The following is a 17,453-nucleotide window of genomic DNA, read 5'->3' on the forward strand; positions in this document are numbered from 1 at the left end:
AAACACAGGGCAACTGGAGAACATCCTGCTGGGGGCCAACATACAGGCCACTAACTCATAGTTACGCTGTTCACACCTGAGGCCAATAGGGGTTAGTTTGGCTTAACAGGTTGACCCAGAAACAGTTTGGACTTAACTGTATAGAAAACTTTGGAGTCTCAGTCTTGGCAGCTATTCACCTGAAAATGTATTCTGTCTCCAGGCTCAGGCTGTTTGTTTTCTTGTCCTCATCCAGCAGCAATGTCCCGCTCTGTCTCAGCTCATCTATCTCCATTTGGTGAACTTAGTGGGCAGTGTTGTTTTGACGGAGCATTTCCATTCCTTGATTTCATTTTTCTTATTTCACTGACAAGACAGAATAAGGAGGAGAGACTGAAAAAAAGTGTGTGTGTGTGTGTGTGTGTGTGTGTGTGTGTGTTTGTGTGTGTAAAAGAGTCTGCAGCAGACCAGTTTCCAATTGCCAAAGTAAAAATATATTAGACTTTACCTTAACATACACTAACAGTATTTGTACTGGAGGCTCCCAACAACAAACTCAAGATAATTTGCCTTTAGCCATTAGCCTTTGCAAAATTAGGTTAGGTAATTTGTAAGGCTACATTTAGCTCCTAGTTTCAGGTCTTTTAACCCCGTAGGAGCCAAACCGCAGTCTGAGACTAAAATGCCATTTCACTGTTTATCTTATTGTTTGTAAACACTGTTTGGCCCATTTTAAAGCTGCACAATAATGTTTTTTGCCTCTCAGTAAAAGGTTTGTGCTCTGGGCACAGTAGGTATGTTGCAACACTGTTTTGACAAGTGGCATATAATTATCTTTATTTTAATTGTGAAGGGATACTGATTCTGCCTTCTTTAGGTGACCTTACAAGTGTGATGGGACAGACCTGTAGGCAAAATATTTTAAGCTATCACTTTTTGGGACAGTGGACCAATCCATGCGCTTACAGAAGAGATCAGCATGCATTCTTCCATCACATTTACAAACATGTACTTCTAGAAAACTAAGTCAATAAGTTGAGTCAATAATGTTGATGAATATATCAACAATAAAATCTTTATAGAATGAAATCCCTGAGAGAAGGATTTGACTGGATTTAAAACTAATTTTCATAGGAAACTAGCTAAAGAGAGGTATAGCTGAGGCAGCACTTTCACTTCTCATATCTTTACATTTTAATTATAATAACAACAATAATAATTTTGAAATGAGAATTAATTATTAGTATGGACTAGTTTGGCCAAGTGCTAGAAGTGAGCAATGGGTTTGGACATGGCTGGACACCTGCTCAAACAATCTTCAAGTGCCTCTCTGTCGCCCTCATGTGGCTGTTGGTGTACAAACATCCAGAGGAGCAGCAGCACATCATCAACCACCTGGTGTCAAGTCTTCAACTGATTGATCAAGTCTACTATAGATTTATAGAGGCTCTCATGTATGAGGGTTGAGTAGCAAGCCCTAGTTTGTCAAGATAGTCCATACCAGGTTGAAAACCACTGGTCTAACAGATGTAAAACTACCTGTCAAGGAAGCTGCTCTGGTTCTGGTTCCTCTGACTCTCTGGTTACTGTGAGCCTCCCTACTGAAGCTCCTCTGGTTCCTCTTGCCTCCCAACTGAAGCTCCTGTGGTTCCTCTGCGCCTCCCTACTGAAGCTCCTGTGGTTCCTCTGACCCTTGCTACTGAAGTTCCTCTGACCATCCCTACTGAAGCTCCTGCCATTACTCCAGTCCAGGAAGGCTTGACCAGCAGCCTGGTTGGCACTGAGGAGGAGGAGGAGGTGAAACAATCCTCTGACACCACATCAGGTAGGAGTTCTTCATCAGGTCCACTCACACTGTAGCTCATGTCTACTTCCATCAAGATGAACTGAGGCATTGATTGTCATTTTTTATTTTTCAGAGATCAAAAAGACCAAGAAGAAGAACAACAGAGTCTGATGCTTCTTCTGTCGGCTGTTCCAAACACTGAGGAAAACAGCCGAGGAAACAGAGAGAGACTGAAATCCCACTGCAAAAAATAAATTCAGTGTTGCATTGCTATCAGTCCATGTCAGTCGATTTTTTTTCCATTTACTGTGAATTGATGCATTGTAAAATTCAGAAATTATCATACAGGAATTGCATGATATACATATACAGTCAACTCCATAATTATTGTCACCATGAAAATGAGCAAAATTTATTGTATAAAATAAATAAAATTCTATTTTTTTTTTTTTTATTGATCTCAGAATTCAGAAACTGTATTGCTTTCATCATTTCCTGTTTCACTGGGGTCAAAATATGAGGTTGCACACATGTAAAATCCATTTGTCATCCATCACTTTGTGGAAAATCAAAGAGCTTTCAACTAAGAGGAGACAGATACCTGCTCCATCAGGTTCTGCTGGAGAAGAACAGGAGCTCCCAGCACTCTGCTCTGCTCAGACTGGGGGCTTCGGTCCGGGTCTGGGCTCCTCAGACAGACAGGACAGAGAGGACAGATCTCCAGGAGGTTTAACAAAAAACCTCTAGCACGCACATACACTCAGAAGAAACCAGGTCAACATCAGTGGGGTAGAGTCATACTATATGACAGTAGAGCTACATTAAAAATACTAGAGTTGTAGTAGAATACAGTAGCGGACCGTGCATTTGAGACCTAGGCCTTCAATGGGTTCCCCAAAAAATCCTAATGGCGTACAAACCGCTATCACTGCGCCAGACTAACGCACGAAGTAACAATGTTACCACTGACATATTACTTGTGCGACATCACACACACACACACACACACAGTCATTCTCTCTCTCTCCAACCGGGCCACTGGAACACTAAGTAAGACTGGTAAGACTGAAGCAAAATTCAAAAAACCAATCTATTGGAAAAAGGACAATGACACACTAGTACACATGATTTTAGTATAATTATTCTATCAAAGAAATCTGTTCCAAATGACATGATGATGATCATTTTATTTCACCTTGAAACTGAAACACCATAATGAGGCACGAGTAGCAGAAGCAATCAATGAATGAATAAGTGGTAGCCTACTCATCCACACATTACGCACCATCCTCTCGCAAAGAAAACCGTTCCAAATGGTGCACAAGAAAACGCGCGCACAGTAGCACACATCCAGCTGGGTCTTAACATCTGAGCTTATCATGGGCGTAAATTCACAAGAAGCATAACATGAACTCACCAGTGCTGTTCTACTTGAAGATGAAATCCATTCTCCTTTCTTTTTGGAGGAAGCGGTCAATTACGCGGTCATAAAGGTCGTTCTTGGCTTTCATGTCCAATAACTTCCTTTTTAATGGCAATGGTGGCCAGTGCTGAGAGTTGACCCTGTCCTGTTGTATTCCTTGAATATGTCTTTATACGTTTAAGCGCTGAGGTCCTCTCAACAGATGCAGCTGACATTGGAAATGTTACAGCCAAACAGGTGAGTGCTTAAAGTTCACGCAGGCTGTCGCTGAGGTCTTTTTGCTGAAGGAAAGACAGGAGGTCAACGGGGCTTTTCCCTTGGAAGCCGGGCATGGCATACACAACGGTGAGCTCGGTTCTCAGCCGCGGTAAGTCGAAAAGGGTTCCTTGGCTCTGGGTAAGGCTCTGGAAGGCCTCATTTGGGAATGTTTCCCGGAATGTTTGGAAACGCTGCGCGTCAAGGAGAAAGGAATGCAAGTTTCTCATGGTCTTTAAATCTGTTCCTTGTCTGGCTGAGAATGCTGTCCAAAATGTCACTGTGTAATTTTTGGTATTTTGCCCGAATGTCCTCTTGGGCATGAGCTCTCCTTGCGCTCGGTGCACCTGTTTTATGCACAGTGGACTCATAGATGTCACCAAATCGCTCTTTCCCTCTCAACGGCCTGACAAAACTCATTGATTCTGTCTAAGCAGAATTGGATATCCAGGGCTTTGTTCTGAAGCAGTCCAAAGAGAACATCTGAGTGGTCAAAAACCCTGTGGAAAGTGGAGAGCAAGAAGTTGAATTCAAAGTTTTCCAGATGTGTAATGTATCCATCGGCGCAAATGGTTTTGCCAATAAATTGGCTACCAAATCCACTCCTCCTCCTCCCTCTGCCATGATTTTTAACACAAAGTAAGCTACTCCAACAATTCGCCAGCTAACATTAGCTAACACTCCTCCAAGCTAACTACGCTGACTGACGTTTTATATTCCAGAGTTGCCGCCGAAGAACCTGCAGGCCTGGCTCCCGTCCATATCAACACACATCAAATTTTGATTGGATAAAAAAATATGACAATCCGAAATACCCCCACCCCCCCTTCACACCAAGTTCTTGAACATGTTTTTCCCTTTTCTCTTAACACTATTAGGCCTGCAGTGAAGGCCTTGCAGGCCTTGACAGCAGGCCGCTGGGAACAGAACGGAATCGTAGTAGAAGATCGTAACGTCTGTCATGGTAGAAGGTATTAATCAATACAAGAATCAATGCACTCAATAGAGCCAGGAAGTAGCCTAATAATCTCCCTAGTTAACTTTTAATAATAAGGGTAGATGACAGATGTTGGGCCAAGAAAAATTACCCAAAATTGACATCCATAGTAGGAATCATAGGTAGGAATGCATGCTAAACATAGCTAGAGTTAGCAAACAATTTCCCTACGATTACCTGTTAGCTGTTAGCTGAGTATAGCTGTGTGCCGGATGCTGTTGGCAGCTGTGGGGCTTCTGTGGGGAAGTGAACTGATCCTCTTCTTTCCCGCGGTGTCAGGTCCTTATCCAGGTGCTGATAATATATTAAAGTAGTATTTCGACTTTTTTCTCAAAATTACCACTTTATCCTCGTAATATTATGACATTTTTGATGTCATTTGGCCCATGAGGCAAGACCAGTCTCAGTGCCAGGAAAAATAATCGATTGCAAAGGATTAGCAAATAGCTCAGCAAATAGATCCTGCCCCATTCACTTTGATTGACAGATGGCTGAGAAATTATTAAAAGTGACATTATGAAATTAAGTGTTATTATGAAATAAAAAGAGGAGCAATGAAAAAAGAAAAAGGTATAAAAGAACCACTTGAAAAAAGTAATTCTGAATAATCATCATGTAATTGAAAATAGAAGCCATTTGAAAAATAAAAAAAGTTTTTATGAAATAAAAATACAATGAAATATAGTCATGTTATTATGAAAACAATAATTATGAAATAATATATATATTTTTTTTAAATAAAGGAAAACAATCAATTATTAATTAATTTCTGTATTTATTTACGTAATTATTTATTTCACTGACATATTTATTTAATTGTGACTATTTTGGTACTCCATAGTTTTTATATTAGTTTTAGTTTAATAACCTTGGTCCATACAGAAGGAACTGTTCAGTGAGGCTGCTGATGCCGCAGACACTGCCTGTTTTCAGTCATTAAGTATTCAATGCATTTGCAGTGACTCTCCAAATTGAGTTAAGATGCATCTAAATTCCTCTGAGTGTCATTAAATTTTATCTACAACTTGATTGGTCTTCCATGTCCACATGTGAGTCTACATGTGGACATAATTTAGAAGTAAACACATATGTCTATATAAGATCCCACAGATGACAGAGCATGTCAGAGCAGAGCAGAAAACCAAGTCCAAGGAACTGTCCATAGAATTCAGAGACAGACATGTGAGGAGGCACAGACTGATGAAGGGTATAAAACAATTTCTAGTGTTAAGTGTTGGAAGTTCATCACTACGAAATGGAAAAATCTGGACTGGTAATGGACTTTAAAATCAATCTAGAGAAATCAGCAGTCTCTTTTCTTTCATCTAGATTCTGCAGTTCTTCTCAAAAACTGCACAAGTCCCATAAAAGCCCAATGGAAATTCTATTGGTGTCATGGAAGACCAAACCACACTGGGAATCCCATTGGTTATCGCTTTCTGTCCTACTACTATCAGAGGCAAATGTCATGCCCATTATGTAATTACTCCTCTCCATATTTGTGTGACTTTTTTTTGTCATTTAAATGCTTTACATAATTTAATCACCACTCAGAGAAAGAAATAAAGAAGTGCATGTTATGTTCCCCACAGAGGAGGCTGTGGCTTATCGTCTGAAAACTGGCTGGCTGGCTTGATAGCTAACACTCTACAGAAAGAACATTAAGAGGTCTTCTTATTAAATACATTTTATTACATAAATGACAAATGACAGTGTGGCCTTTTAACACAAAGACAAGATTACAGGTATTTTGGTTGGGTGGAACTGCACCATAGAGCCATGCATTCCTATGAGTTCTCTCCTGTTTCAAATGTTATGGTTCATGTGTTTATGTATATTTCTAGGAGCAATTTATTTATTGACCAGACATATACACCCCCTTCCCACCCCATCCCAATCACATTCCCACACCCCAACCCTCTCTCTCTTTCTCTCCCTCTCTCTCTCATTCTCTCTCTAGGTGCCCCAGTTGCACTGGTCTTCATCTGTCAGGGTCAGGATGTCTGTCACCAGGCCGGTGCCGATGGTTCTGTTTCCGTCTCGGAGAGTGAACCGCTGGCCTTTCTCCAGGATCATTGGCTGGCGGAGCGTGAGCGTCAGCGAAGTGTCCTCCCCCGGCATCACCATTTCCTGCAGGGAAAGAGAGCGGGGTGGTTACCGTTCCACATACTGCAGCTGGTTTACTTCAATTACAAGTATTGGACTAAAATGGACTAAAAATACGACAGCGGGTGATACAACTTCCCAAAATGCAGGATCATTTCGCTTTACTGATTTCAAACAAATATCAACAATTCTTTTTACAAGCCTAACACTACATGTGAAACTCAGATTTAGCTGTCACACACCGTCAGCCCTTATATAAAAAGCTCAGTCAAACGATTTCAGAGTGGGGAAAAAAATCCTTCAATCCAATAAACCCCTATGTAAACAAAGCCAGTGGTGGGGTGACAGTGTTTCAACATCAGATGTCGGACTGCTATTACAGACTGGACCTTTAACATCATGCAATTACATAAGGCAAAACAACGTTTAACACATGCACACACAGGCATTAGCAGGCTGAATCGTTACGGTTGGAATTAAATTACATTTGTCTGAAAAACTGAAATCCAACAACCTACTGCTTGGCAAAAAGTTACTGATTTAACTGCAACTGACACACACACACACACTCACCTTGTCGCCGGGCAGAGTGACTCGACAGGCCATGTCCCAAGTCAGAGAGAACATGACGGGCATGAAGTTGCTGACGAACGGCTTGTGTCTGCCTCCCTCCTCCTTACTCAGAACATACACCTGCAACAGAGAGAGGGGAAACGTCAACATCACATACACACCAGTGAAATATTGCTATAATCATCACATCAGGAACACCTTAGGAACTTAATCTAAATGTATATTTTACTTTATTATAATTGTGTTAAAACTGTGTTAATACTTGGTGAAAATTAGCTGTTTAGATTCACCAATTATTCAATAAACTAACCCACAGACTAATGGATAACAAAATCTAATGATTATTGTTTTAATAATCATAAGTTGCAGCCCTACAGGACATCAAGCCAGACCTTATAGTTCAGTACAAACCAAAGCTGCTTTGAATCTTCTCATCAACTAGTGATAATAACAGTAAAAAAAAAGCAGCATTCTCAGACCTGGGCCTTGACTTTCTGGTGGGGCATGATGGATCCTGGTTTGCTCATCACCATGCCTCTCCTAACGTCCTCCCTCTTCATGCCGCGGACCAGAGCGCCCAGGTTGTCTCCTGCTTCCGCCCGGTCCAGAGACTGATGGAACATCTCAATACCTGAGAGGCAGGACAAAGAGGAACATCAAGACAAACTTCCTGTGTATATATATGTGTGTATTTGTGTGTGAGTGGGGGCGAATACAGATGAGCTATGTTTTTAGATCAATGATTTGGGATCCTGATGGTTCTCCTCTTTCACTTACCTGTAACCACAGACTTGAAGGCGCGATTATGCCCCACAAACTCACAGTCGTCTCCCTTCTTGATCATTCCTCTTTCCAAAGTGCCGGTCACAACTGTACCCCTGCCTGGAAAAAAGGTAATTCCAAGTTTTAACAATGAAGACAGAAATAATCTTTTCACATGTCTCCATCACCTGTCCTGGTTTGTAACAACTTTGAATCAAATCCCTGCAATCTTGAGGCCATTTTACAGGTAGCTTTAACCTTGCATGTGCGCAAATCTGTCATAATTCACCAGGTTCACACGGAGCATGTACACCAAATCTTAAATGTTGTAAAAAAAAAAAAAAAAAGTGAACTACGAAAAAGAAATGAGAGCATCAAGTAACAACTGATTTGGTTTCAGCCTGCAGTAGAGTGTGTGTGCAGGCTGCATTTCTGTAGTTTTCCCCCACCTGGGATAGAGTAGACCCCCTCGATGGGCAGAAGGAAGGGTTTTTCCAGCTCTCTCTTGGGCAGAGGAACATAGGTGTCCACAATTTCCAGCAGTTTCATCACTGCGTTCGCACCTAGATCAGGCTGTCTACTCTGAGATGGGACAGAAAACGATCTGGTCAGAGACATTCTCATCACATCCATCCAGATGACTCACTCCCAAGACCCAAAACGTACTCCAACTAGTCACATGCTGTAAATGATGGATCCAGACCCATGCTAATGCTTTTGACATGTGAAGGTAAAACACTGCATGAGTTTTGCCACGGCTATTCAGTCAAGGTCCAGTTTCCTCAGGACCCGCCCCTCACCTCCAGGGCGCAGAGGGCGGAGCCGATCACGACGGGCGTGCTCTCGCCGTCGTAGCCGAACTCGGTGAGCAGCTCGCGGATCTCCAGCTCCACCAGCTCCAGCATCTCCTTGTCCTCCACGGCGTCGGCCTTGTTGATGAACACCACCACGTGCTCCACGCCGATCTGCCTGGCCAGCAGGAGGTGCTCGCGTGTCTGAGGCATCTGGCCGTCGGTGGCCGCCACCACCAGGATGCAGCCGTCCATCTGGGCCGTGCCGGTAATCATGTTCTAACACAGGAAAAAAAAAAAAAAAAAAAAAGTGGGGGGGTTGGATTTGAGTGGCATTCATACTGCAAAAAGTGGTTCATCTTGAAAAAATTATGTTTAATGGTACATTTCAGGCATTTAGAGATACTGCTTTTTTTTTAATGCAACTCTTCTGGTCCTCCAACTACAATGTGACCATTCACACCTGTCCATGACTCAGCTCACATGGAGAAAAGATCATTCTATTTTTTATCCATTTCCCTTGATCAAATTACTTGTGGGAAAAACAGTAGATACATGACATATTAACAACAATTTACCACTTGACAATTTTGTCTAAAAAGCTGAAAATCCTGAAGTTAAAAAAATACTGAAAACCTGAGAAAAAGAATCACATCAGCTGAAATCCGTTAGAAGCTGCATCATGTTGAATGTTTTCTTGGTCTGGTTACTCGCAGAGGGTTAGAAGAAGAGAAACAGCTACCTTGATATAGTCAGCGTGTCCGGGACAGTCTGTGTGAGCATAGTGTCTGTTGGCTGTGGTGTATTCTACATGAGAGGCGTTGATGGTGATTCCTCTGGCCTTCTCCTCGGGGGCGTTGTCAATGTCCTCATACTTTTTGTAGTTAGCACCGCCTGCCTCAGCCAGCACTGAGGAAAGAAACAGACAGTCGATAGCTTCGCTGTTATCTAGTCCAATGTGTAGTTCTGAAACAATCAGTCGATTACTCAACTAGTCGATCATCAGAAAATGAACAAATTATAATTTGGATAATCTTTTAAGCGTTTTTTATCATCATTTATCAAGTAAAAAAAAAAAAAAACATTTGCTGGTTACAGCTTCACAAATGCTAATGCTTTCTCTGTTTCACATCATCATAAAATGAATACTATGGTTTTTTAAACAGCTGGTCAGACAAAGTAAGCAATTTTAAGGCATCACTCGCTCTGGTAACTTGTGATGGGCATTTGTCATTATTTTTGACATTTTATAGACTAAATGATTAACCAAAAAAATGATCTTCTTGCACCTTTAGTGATGGCTGCAGTCAGTGTGGTCTTGCCGTGATCAACATGGCCGATTGTTCCAATGTTGACATGGGGTTTGTCTCTGCTGTACGTCTTCTTCGCCTCTGCAGCAAAGGTCCGCCGACTGAGAGGCACAGCACACTGCCACACAAAGAGACACAGAGGGAAACACAGTTAATTTGTTGTTTACAGCATTGGTGCTACTTCACAATAACAGCTTTACAGAATCCATATTAAGCAGGCTAAAGTTTTGTAGATACTCACCAGCTTAAAGGAGCTGTGCAGGAGACTTGGCGAAGAAAGCTGAAGGGCTGAGCAGCATGAATCAATAGGTGAGAATTGTATAAACTTGATATAATGATAGATAATGATGTTTATTTCATAATATTTATACATTCTATGATTTCACACATAAGGGATTGATTTATGACTATATCCACTGGCCTAAGGCAGTGCATATTTACTGCCAATGACATTAATTTTACTGTCAAATGACTGTTTTTCTGACACCTTTGCTGACTGTCTGATCAACAACTCTCCCAGAGCCAGAAACCAGAAAGCCACAACTCAAACTTGTGAAGTCATCAGGATGGACACTGTAGCTCCATGGACAATGAATGGGGAAATTATTTTTGTGGACCACCAAAACATTTTGGTTTGAAGCCAAATGGGCTGTAACAGTGTTATAGGCTCTGAAGCAGAAAATGTAACCTCAAGAAACCCCCTGGGTGCTCTCTCGGTCACCTACAACACATTTCAGAGTTGACTTTCTATGAAGCAGCTCCACATTTTATATTATTCTAGGTCATTTGATGATCACATGGTCAAGTCTTAGTTGTCTGGTTTCTGGCTTTGAGTTGTTCATATCTACAGGTTAACTGGACAGTCTCAGACCATAATGATGTAACGTTATTGCCCTTTCAAGTGTCCGGTCCACTGAAACTGTCATACATGGCTCACTGGGAGCGTCGTCTGGTTTGTATTCTTTGCATTAACTTCATGGCGAATCAACCGTTCAGGTAACGTTACTGTATCTTACATGAGGTAAAACCAGCTAATATATCTGAATCCTGCAGAGACGGCTGCTAACCAGCTAACGTCAAGCTAACACATCCATTGAATCAGAAAGAAAGACTCGTCGATGTGATTGAGTGTTAACGGCGAAGTTCTTCAGATTAGCATGAACTGAACGACCAGAAGGCATCAGCAACTAGCCACAAGACATCTCATTATCTACAATATTTCTCTCAGTCATCAGTCAGTCCTCATCATCAGCTAGCATAACGTTGGGAACACCAGCTAGCGAGTAACGTGACCTTGCTATCGGAAGAGACAGCATCACCTCGTTTCCTATCTTTTGTTAACTTTCGACAGATGCAAAGAATGTATTCTACATGCGCGCATCAAATGTATGCACAATATATTAGAGGGCTATGAAATAATAAACAGTCAAAAGCGGATACTACTTTAGATAGGGTTATTTACCGGAGAAACATGCACGCAGCCCCACAAGCGCCGCCATCTTGGACGATTAGACAAGCCAAAGATGTTCTGTGAGTAAGAGATAAATTCACCGACTGCAGCCTGCAGAGACGGGTCCGCTACAACCAAAGAGTTTGCACAAGCGCACATGTAGTTGCGCTACAAACATGCCATATATTTTATTTGCTGCAACAACAGATTACAACTGACATACGTGAAAACATGATGATTCAATTACGATGATTTAATAAATAAATTCCAAATTGGTGATACTGATCTTACTGACGGCAGGTGCAACAATGTACACAGACCAGTGGGTTCCTGACTTTTTCAGGTCAAGGACCAACCAAATAGATGTGCATTTGACCATGGACCAGATTTTTTGAGTTAGTTGTGATTTAGTGTGGAGTTGCATAACTGTCTGTTCTGTAAGATGAAAACCGTGGGGAGAATGAAACTCATGCAAACCTCTTGCTAATGGAATAACGGTGAATTTATGGTGTTCTTAATTTAGCTGGAGACCCCCTGGAACCCCATCAAGGACCCCTGGAGGTCCCTGGACCCCACTTTGGAAACCACTGCATTAGATCATAGCCCCTAAAGTTGCACAGATTCACTCTATTTTTAACTCATTCTCAACGGGAACTACCAAATAGCATTACAAAAACTTCCTTATATGAGAAAAATAATAAATACTATAGATAGCTATATAGTAAATGAATGCAGCTTTTTTTTCCCTCTCTCTCCCTCCTTCTTTCCTCTTCTTATTTATTTTTTTCTCTTCTCATTCAGCTCTCCGTAAGCAGGAAAATATCGGAGACAATTTTTGATTAACAAATTCGACCAAAAGAGGAGAGATCTAGTCGAAGACGGAAGTGAGTGCAAGATTATCTCGCATATATTCTAGTACTCTCTGGACAAGTCAACTAATCTGACGTCATTACAACTTGACAGCTTGGATCGGTAGTAGTCGCGCATGTAGACGTCACTCGTTTACCTAAACTGCGCTAATATCGCAGAATTAGCTGTTGGACCTAGCTATCGCAGTTACTTCTTACATACGGATTATATCACTTTCGCTTTCACTGTGTTATGGTGTATTTTGAAGACTGAAATTACGTTAAAGTGAGCGAAAAATACGCTCAAGGGAACTCTGCCTGCCAGTTTGGTCGAAGCTTTACGGTAAAGATGGCAGCCTCCTTGTCACTCACGAGATCAGCTAGCTAGAATGTTCTAGCGTCTTCTTATTCCAGTGTTTATAAGGAGAGTTAGCGGGCTTGTCAAGGATTTAATCAAAGAAACGTAAAGTGGATTTATTTAACACAGTCATATAGAACACTTGGAAAGGTAAGTTAAGAATAAACTGATGTTGTGAGAACGACAACTACCTAGCTAGCTCCTGACTAACTGGTAAATGCTTGATTATACATAGCTAGTGTTAGCTAGTTGAAGAACATATAAGCTATAACAACTTCCTTGTATCAAGCCTAGGATCTAGGACTTCTATGTTTGTGTAAATTTTCTCAGTCAACATGGTTCTGAAACTAGTAACTAGTGACTGCAATCCTACAGTTATGAATAGGAGACTACAAGTGGCATGCTACAGTCGTGAAGTGTAAACTACTCAAAAAGCTGATTGCTTGGGTTTGCCTGGTCAGGTCATATGCCTGTTTATGGGACTGGTATTGTGTAGTCCTGTCATGTTTTATTGTCTTTGACTCAGACAGACTCTTCTGAAATCCATCTGTTCTTGACTAGTTTTAAATCAGTTTGTTTTGTCCCAGTCTAAAACATCATGGCAGAAGACAGACAAAACAGAAGACACCCCCACAACCTTCAGGGCGTCCTGCAGCTGGCTGTAGAGGCCGGCTCTGCTTCAGAGGGACCTGCCCCTGTTGAACCCATGTCACAGGAGGTAACTGTATGCTGTTTCTGGACAGTTTGTGGTCAAATCAGTCAAAAGTATTTGTCCCAGAACGATCATTAATAACATTAACATGGTCAGTTTGGTAGAAAATAATATTCTTCCATAGGCAACATTATCCTAAACTGTCCCCCGCTCTCTCTCTGTTCCAGAGGAAAGAGTGGTTGAGAGGAGCTCTTGCAGAGGTGTGTAAAGGCCAGATGGATGAGGTGGAGCAGATGAGGCAATGCTTGACTGTCCTACAGAGAGATGGAATGAGCGTAAGGGAGAGAGAAGGAGAGGAGGAGAGGGAGGAAGAGGATGAAGACGAGAGGGAATCAGCCCTGGAGCTGCTGTCAGAGCTTTGTGAGAACCTCGACAATGCTAGAGGTTTGTAACAAATGGTGTGAAACTAATGAATAAGCCTACAGTTGTGTATAAACAGTATATACCACCAAAACCTCTGAATCTTACCTTAAGGGAGGGCTACCCAGTCTTTTTTGGCAGGTGACCTCATACTGAGTTTAGAAAATTCAAATCAAACCAGAACTATGATAGACAACAGTAAAAATCATGACTGAAAAAATGATGACGTATTATTGTCTGAATCCCACACAATAACACTAACCCTAGGAAATGCTTTGAAATGAGAAAATACATATTATCAAACCATATATTATAAAACATTATAGATTCGACATTCTCCAGAAGCTATAAAGAGGTTATAAGTAAATAAAATGCATTTATTGGCTCCACCCTGACTGTGTCCCCTCTCTCTGTCTCTCAGACCTGATGGTTCTGGGCGGGCTGGAGCTATGCGTCTCCCAGTGCCTGTGTCATGCCCAAAGTGGGGTGAGGTGGCGCGCTGCCCAGCTTATCGCCTCCTGTGCCCAGAACATGCCAGAGGTGCAGTTCCACTTGCTTAGCATGGGGGCGCTGCCAAAACTGCTACAGCTGACAGACTCCGACCCCCATCCCACGGTCAGAGTGAAAGCTCTCTACGCCGTCTCATGTGAGTATATAAGAGCTTTGGTACAAACAGGGGGCCAGTGTGTAAAATCACTTGTGGTAATGTGAAATTGAGTTATTGAATGTTAGTCCACCAGGGGGCTCTGTAACATGGAGACTAGCCGGTTGGGATTCAGGTACATAGAAGAAGTGAAAGTAATGCAGTACCAGTCTACCCACTTCTCTATCCACGAGCGAAATAAAACTCGTCCCTGTTAGAAAGAAGCCTCCCGTGAGTTACTACACACTGAACTACGAATCGCCTCCAGTACAAAACTGCCAACTTGCAACTGAACAGCAGGTTCATTAGGTGCTTTGATTGGACTGATTTTGTCAGACACTTCCGAATATGCAGCTACAACCTTTTATGCCATGATTGCTCCAAAGGCGTGATGGAGTTATAACATAGGAAATTAATATTGTGGTATACAGGACACGGATTCAGTCATCTTTACAGAATCAGAATCCCAATCACATTGACATATTGACAACGTACAGAATGAATGAGTGAATGACCGTTAATGCGCTGGTCCAGTCCACCATGACAAGTTCTGTTTATTGGAATGAGATGCATGCATGAAAGAAATTATGAGCACTAGGGAGCATGTACAGGTCTCAAGCCTTTAATTTGTGTTGGCTAGATAAAGTTTCAAGTTCACCGGCTTCACCGGCCAACAACATACAGTAGTGTGATTGCTTCCCTTTGTTGCTGTAGGTCTGGTCCGGGAGCAGGAGGCGGGCCTGCGGGCGTTCCTCTCTCACGATGGCTTCTCTGTGCTGATGCGAGGCATGCAGTCTGACAATGAGAAGCTAAGGACCAAGTCGGCGTTCCTTCTGCTCAACCTGCTGACAGCACACCCGGAGCAGAAAGGTATGGGTGTATGAGACATATTAAACAGCTATTAAAATGGCTACATAGCAACTAGGGTTCAACCAGTATGGGTTTTTGAAAGCTAATACTGGTTATAATATGATAATGGCCTACATATATTGTGCACTTGTATGGCAAGCCCGAGAGCGTCTGACCATTAATCCAAAAATACATCTGAAAACGTAATTCCTATTGTTGCTGCACCCAAAGCTAGAAACAAAGGACTAATCTGATACATAAATCTATATCAAGTGTCAACTTCTGGATTTTGTTCCATTAAGCATGGGAGGCATTGAAATGGTGAAGTTAGTTCTTGCCTGAACTGATACTGGGGCTTGAATTCGTTCTGGCTGTGATGTGTCTGAAGCCTGTTTCCTCTTTCCTCCAGACACGGTTCTCTCCATGGGTATGGCACAACAGCTGGTATCTGTTCTTCGCACGCCCCACTCGCCTTTCCACGAACACGTGCTTGGCGCCCTTTGCTGGTAAGAAACGTTCTCTCCCTCACTCTCACTCTCCCATTGAACGCACCATTATTTATCCCCTTCTTCCTATTTGTGTGCCCAGTCTGGTGGAAGATTGCCCACAGGGCCTTAGAGACTGCAGGAGTCCTTCTCTCGGCCTGAAGGAGCTGCTCAAACAGCGAGCCAAAGAGCTCCAGGGAAAAGATGAGAGTCAGGTAATCCATACATCTTCGAGCCTGTTGCAAAGCACTAACTCAACATGGTAAAAATGGCCTTAGCATTGTGATCATGTATTCAGACATAAAGTGATGTTTCACTTTGTATAACATGGTTAGTTTTCAGCAGCCTTACCCCCATGTAAATGCACCTACAAGTATATAGTGACACCAGCAGCTCCTATTCATTACCATTCATATTTTCCTATTCAAAAGCTTATCCACCCTTTTTGTGGATGATATGTTGGCCAATTTGATTTTGATAGGAAAACAGAACCCTTTAAGTCTGAATGCAAAATCAAAACACAGCATACCATGACAGATGGTAATAATGTGTTTTTTGCAAACACTTAACAGACAAAAATGTATGACTAAGTGTCATGTCACATTTTTGTTTCTAACAGGAAGAATTGGACTTCTGTGAGCGTTTGAGGGCGATGTGTTTCCGTGGGAAACAGTCAGATTGACGGGAATGGATCGCTGAACTCTTACTGGTTATTCACCTCACTTGCTTTGGTATCACTGGACAAGGACATGGATCATGGATGCTAAGCAACATCGTCTCCCTGAGGACAAAGTTGCTGTCCATTTTGCATGTTAATGGAGGATAGAAATGCCCATGAGAGGCTGGAATTTACATTGTCATGAATCTGATGTAAAAAAAATATCTCTTGAACTGTAGGTGTGCTCAAGTTTTCAGTTTTTAAAATCTCAAATGTAACACCAAGCATCTTGGTTATAGGTAGTTACCATACGTTAAACCACATTTCTATTTTTGTCCTTTTTTATGTTGGGTAATATTTACAGCCGAAGTTCATCGTTCATTGCTTTAAAGATAGGTTTGTCTGAACAATTCAGTTTAAAAACAGTGTCATCATTTCAATTTCAATTTCTCAATTATCAATTGTCTCTTCAACTTGACTGAGAATGACAAACATCATAGTTTTTTTTACACCGTATTTATTTATTATGAATAAAACAAATGGCCATTTTATGTATGATGGCAGCTCACAAGTGCAATTTCCACTACCTGTACAATCTACAATATAGTGCAACATCGCTGATTAAATATATGGACACAAATCACAGAATATGATGTTATAGATAGATAGATATAATATTTAATCCAAAATTCATATTCAAAAACAGATATTACTTGATTTTGGCGTACAGTTAAGATAAGAGAGTTACACATTTGAATATCTGGAGGTGTTTTGAGACGTTATATCAGTGTGATTTGTTGGAATATTGAATACAAATTGGAAACCCATAACTATTGAAATCTTTGTCTGCACAGTAAGGGATTGTCTCTTACAAGCTGCTCGTTTGTTCCATCTTTTCCAGTTGTAAGGTCTCATTCTCAGTAAAGTCTTGAACACAGCAGTAGCTGTCGAGTGCTGACCAGTCCAAGAATTGTCCTTGTTCTGTCGACTGATTATCCCATAAGCTACTGTTGCCTCTTCTTTTATTCCTTCATTTGATGGTTTCATTTTCAAAAAAGCCAGGACCTACAGGAACTTTTCATAGGAAGTATTGGGATTTCACCGATGA

At 41.6% G+C, this 17,453-nt stretch overlaps 2 protein-coding genes across 3 annotated transcripts; one reads left to right on the forward strand and one right to left on the reverse strand.

Annotated features, from left to right (window-relative positions):
- Positions 1 to 6,111: 6,111 nt before the first annotated feature.
- On the reverse strand, positions 6,112 to 11,510 carry tufm (Tu translation elongation factor, mitochondrial). Its single transcript, XM_071533357.1, has 10 exons — positions 11,445 to 11,510; positions 10,224 to 10,270; positions 9,962 to 10,100; positions 9,415 to 9,581; positions 8,682 to 8,951; positions 8,331 to 8,463; positions 7,897 to 8,001; positions 7,599 to 7,750; positions 7,120 to 7,239; positions 6,112 to 6,570 (listed from the first exon to the last, which is right to left on the reverse strand). Exons 1-10 carry the CDS (start codon positions 11,479 to 11,481, stop codon positions 6,397 to 6,399), a joined length of 1,344 nt encoding a protein of 447 aa, XP_071389458.1. The 5' UTR covers positions 11,482 to 11,510; the 3' UTR covers positions 6,112 to 6,396.
- Positions 11,511 to 12,461: 951 nt separating this feature from the next.
- hspbp1 (HSPA (heat shock 70kDa) binding protein, cytoplasmic cochaperone 1) lies at positions 12,462 to 17,431 on the forward strand. 2 transcript variants are annotated; one of them, XM_071533331.1, is made up of 8 exons: positions 12,462 to 12,623; positions 13,226 to 13,356; positions 13,518 to 13,734; positions 14,132 to 14,356; positions 15,068 to 15,223; positions 15,612 to 15,708; positions 15,791 to 15,902; positions 16,307 to 17,431. In XM_071533331.1, exons 2-8 carry the CDS (start codon positions 13,237 to 13,239, stop codon positions 16,367 to 16,369), a joined length of 990 nt encoding a protein of 329 aa, XP_071389432.1. In that variant the 5' UTR covers positions 12,462 to 12,623; positions 13,226 to 13,236; the 3' UTR covers positions 16,370 to 17,431. The 2 variants fall into 2 exon arrangements, with proteins under 2 accessions (XP_071389432.1, XP_071389431.1); XM_071533330.1 differs by lacking the exon at positions 12,462 to 12,623 and adding an exon at positions 12,630 to 12,788 and having other exon boundaries at positions 16,307 to 17,425.
- The last annotated feature ends 22 nt before the right edge of the window (positions 17,432 to 17,453 follow it).

This window comes from Centroberyx affinis, unplaced genomic scaffold (assembly GCF_046629955.1).
Source record: "Centroberyx affinis isolate AG114_WGS23_722 - 3 ecotype Tasmania unplaced genomic scaffold, CSIRO-AGI_Caff_v1 ptg002360l_1, whole genome shotgun sequence".
In the NCBI taxonomy this organism is placed as follows: Eukaryota; Metazoa; Chordata; class Actinopteri; order Beryciformes; family Berycidae; genus Centroberyx; species Centroberyx affinis.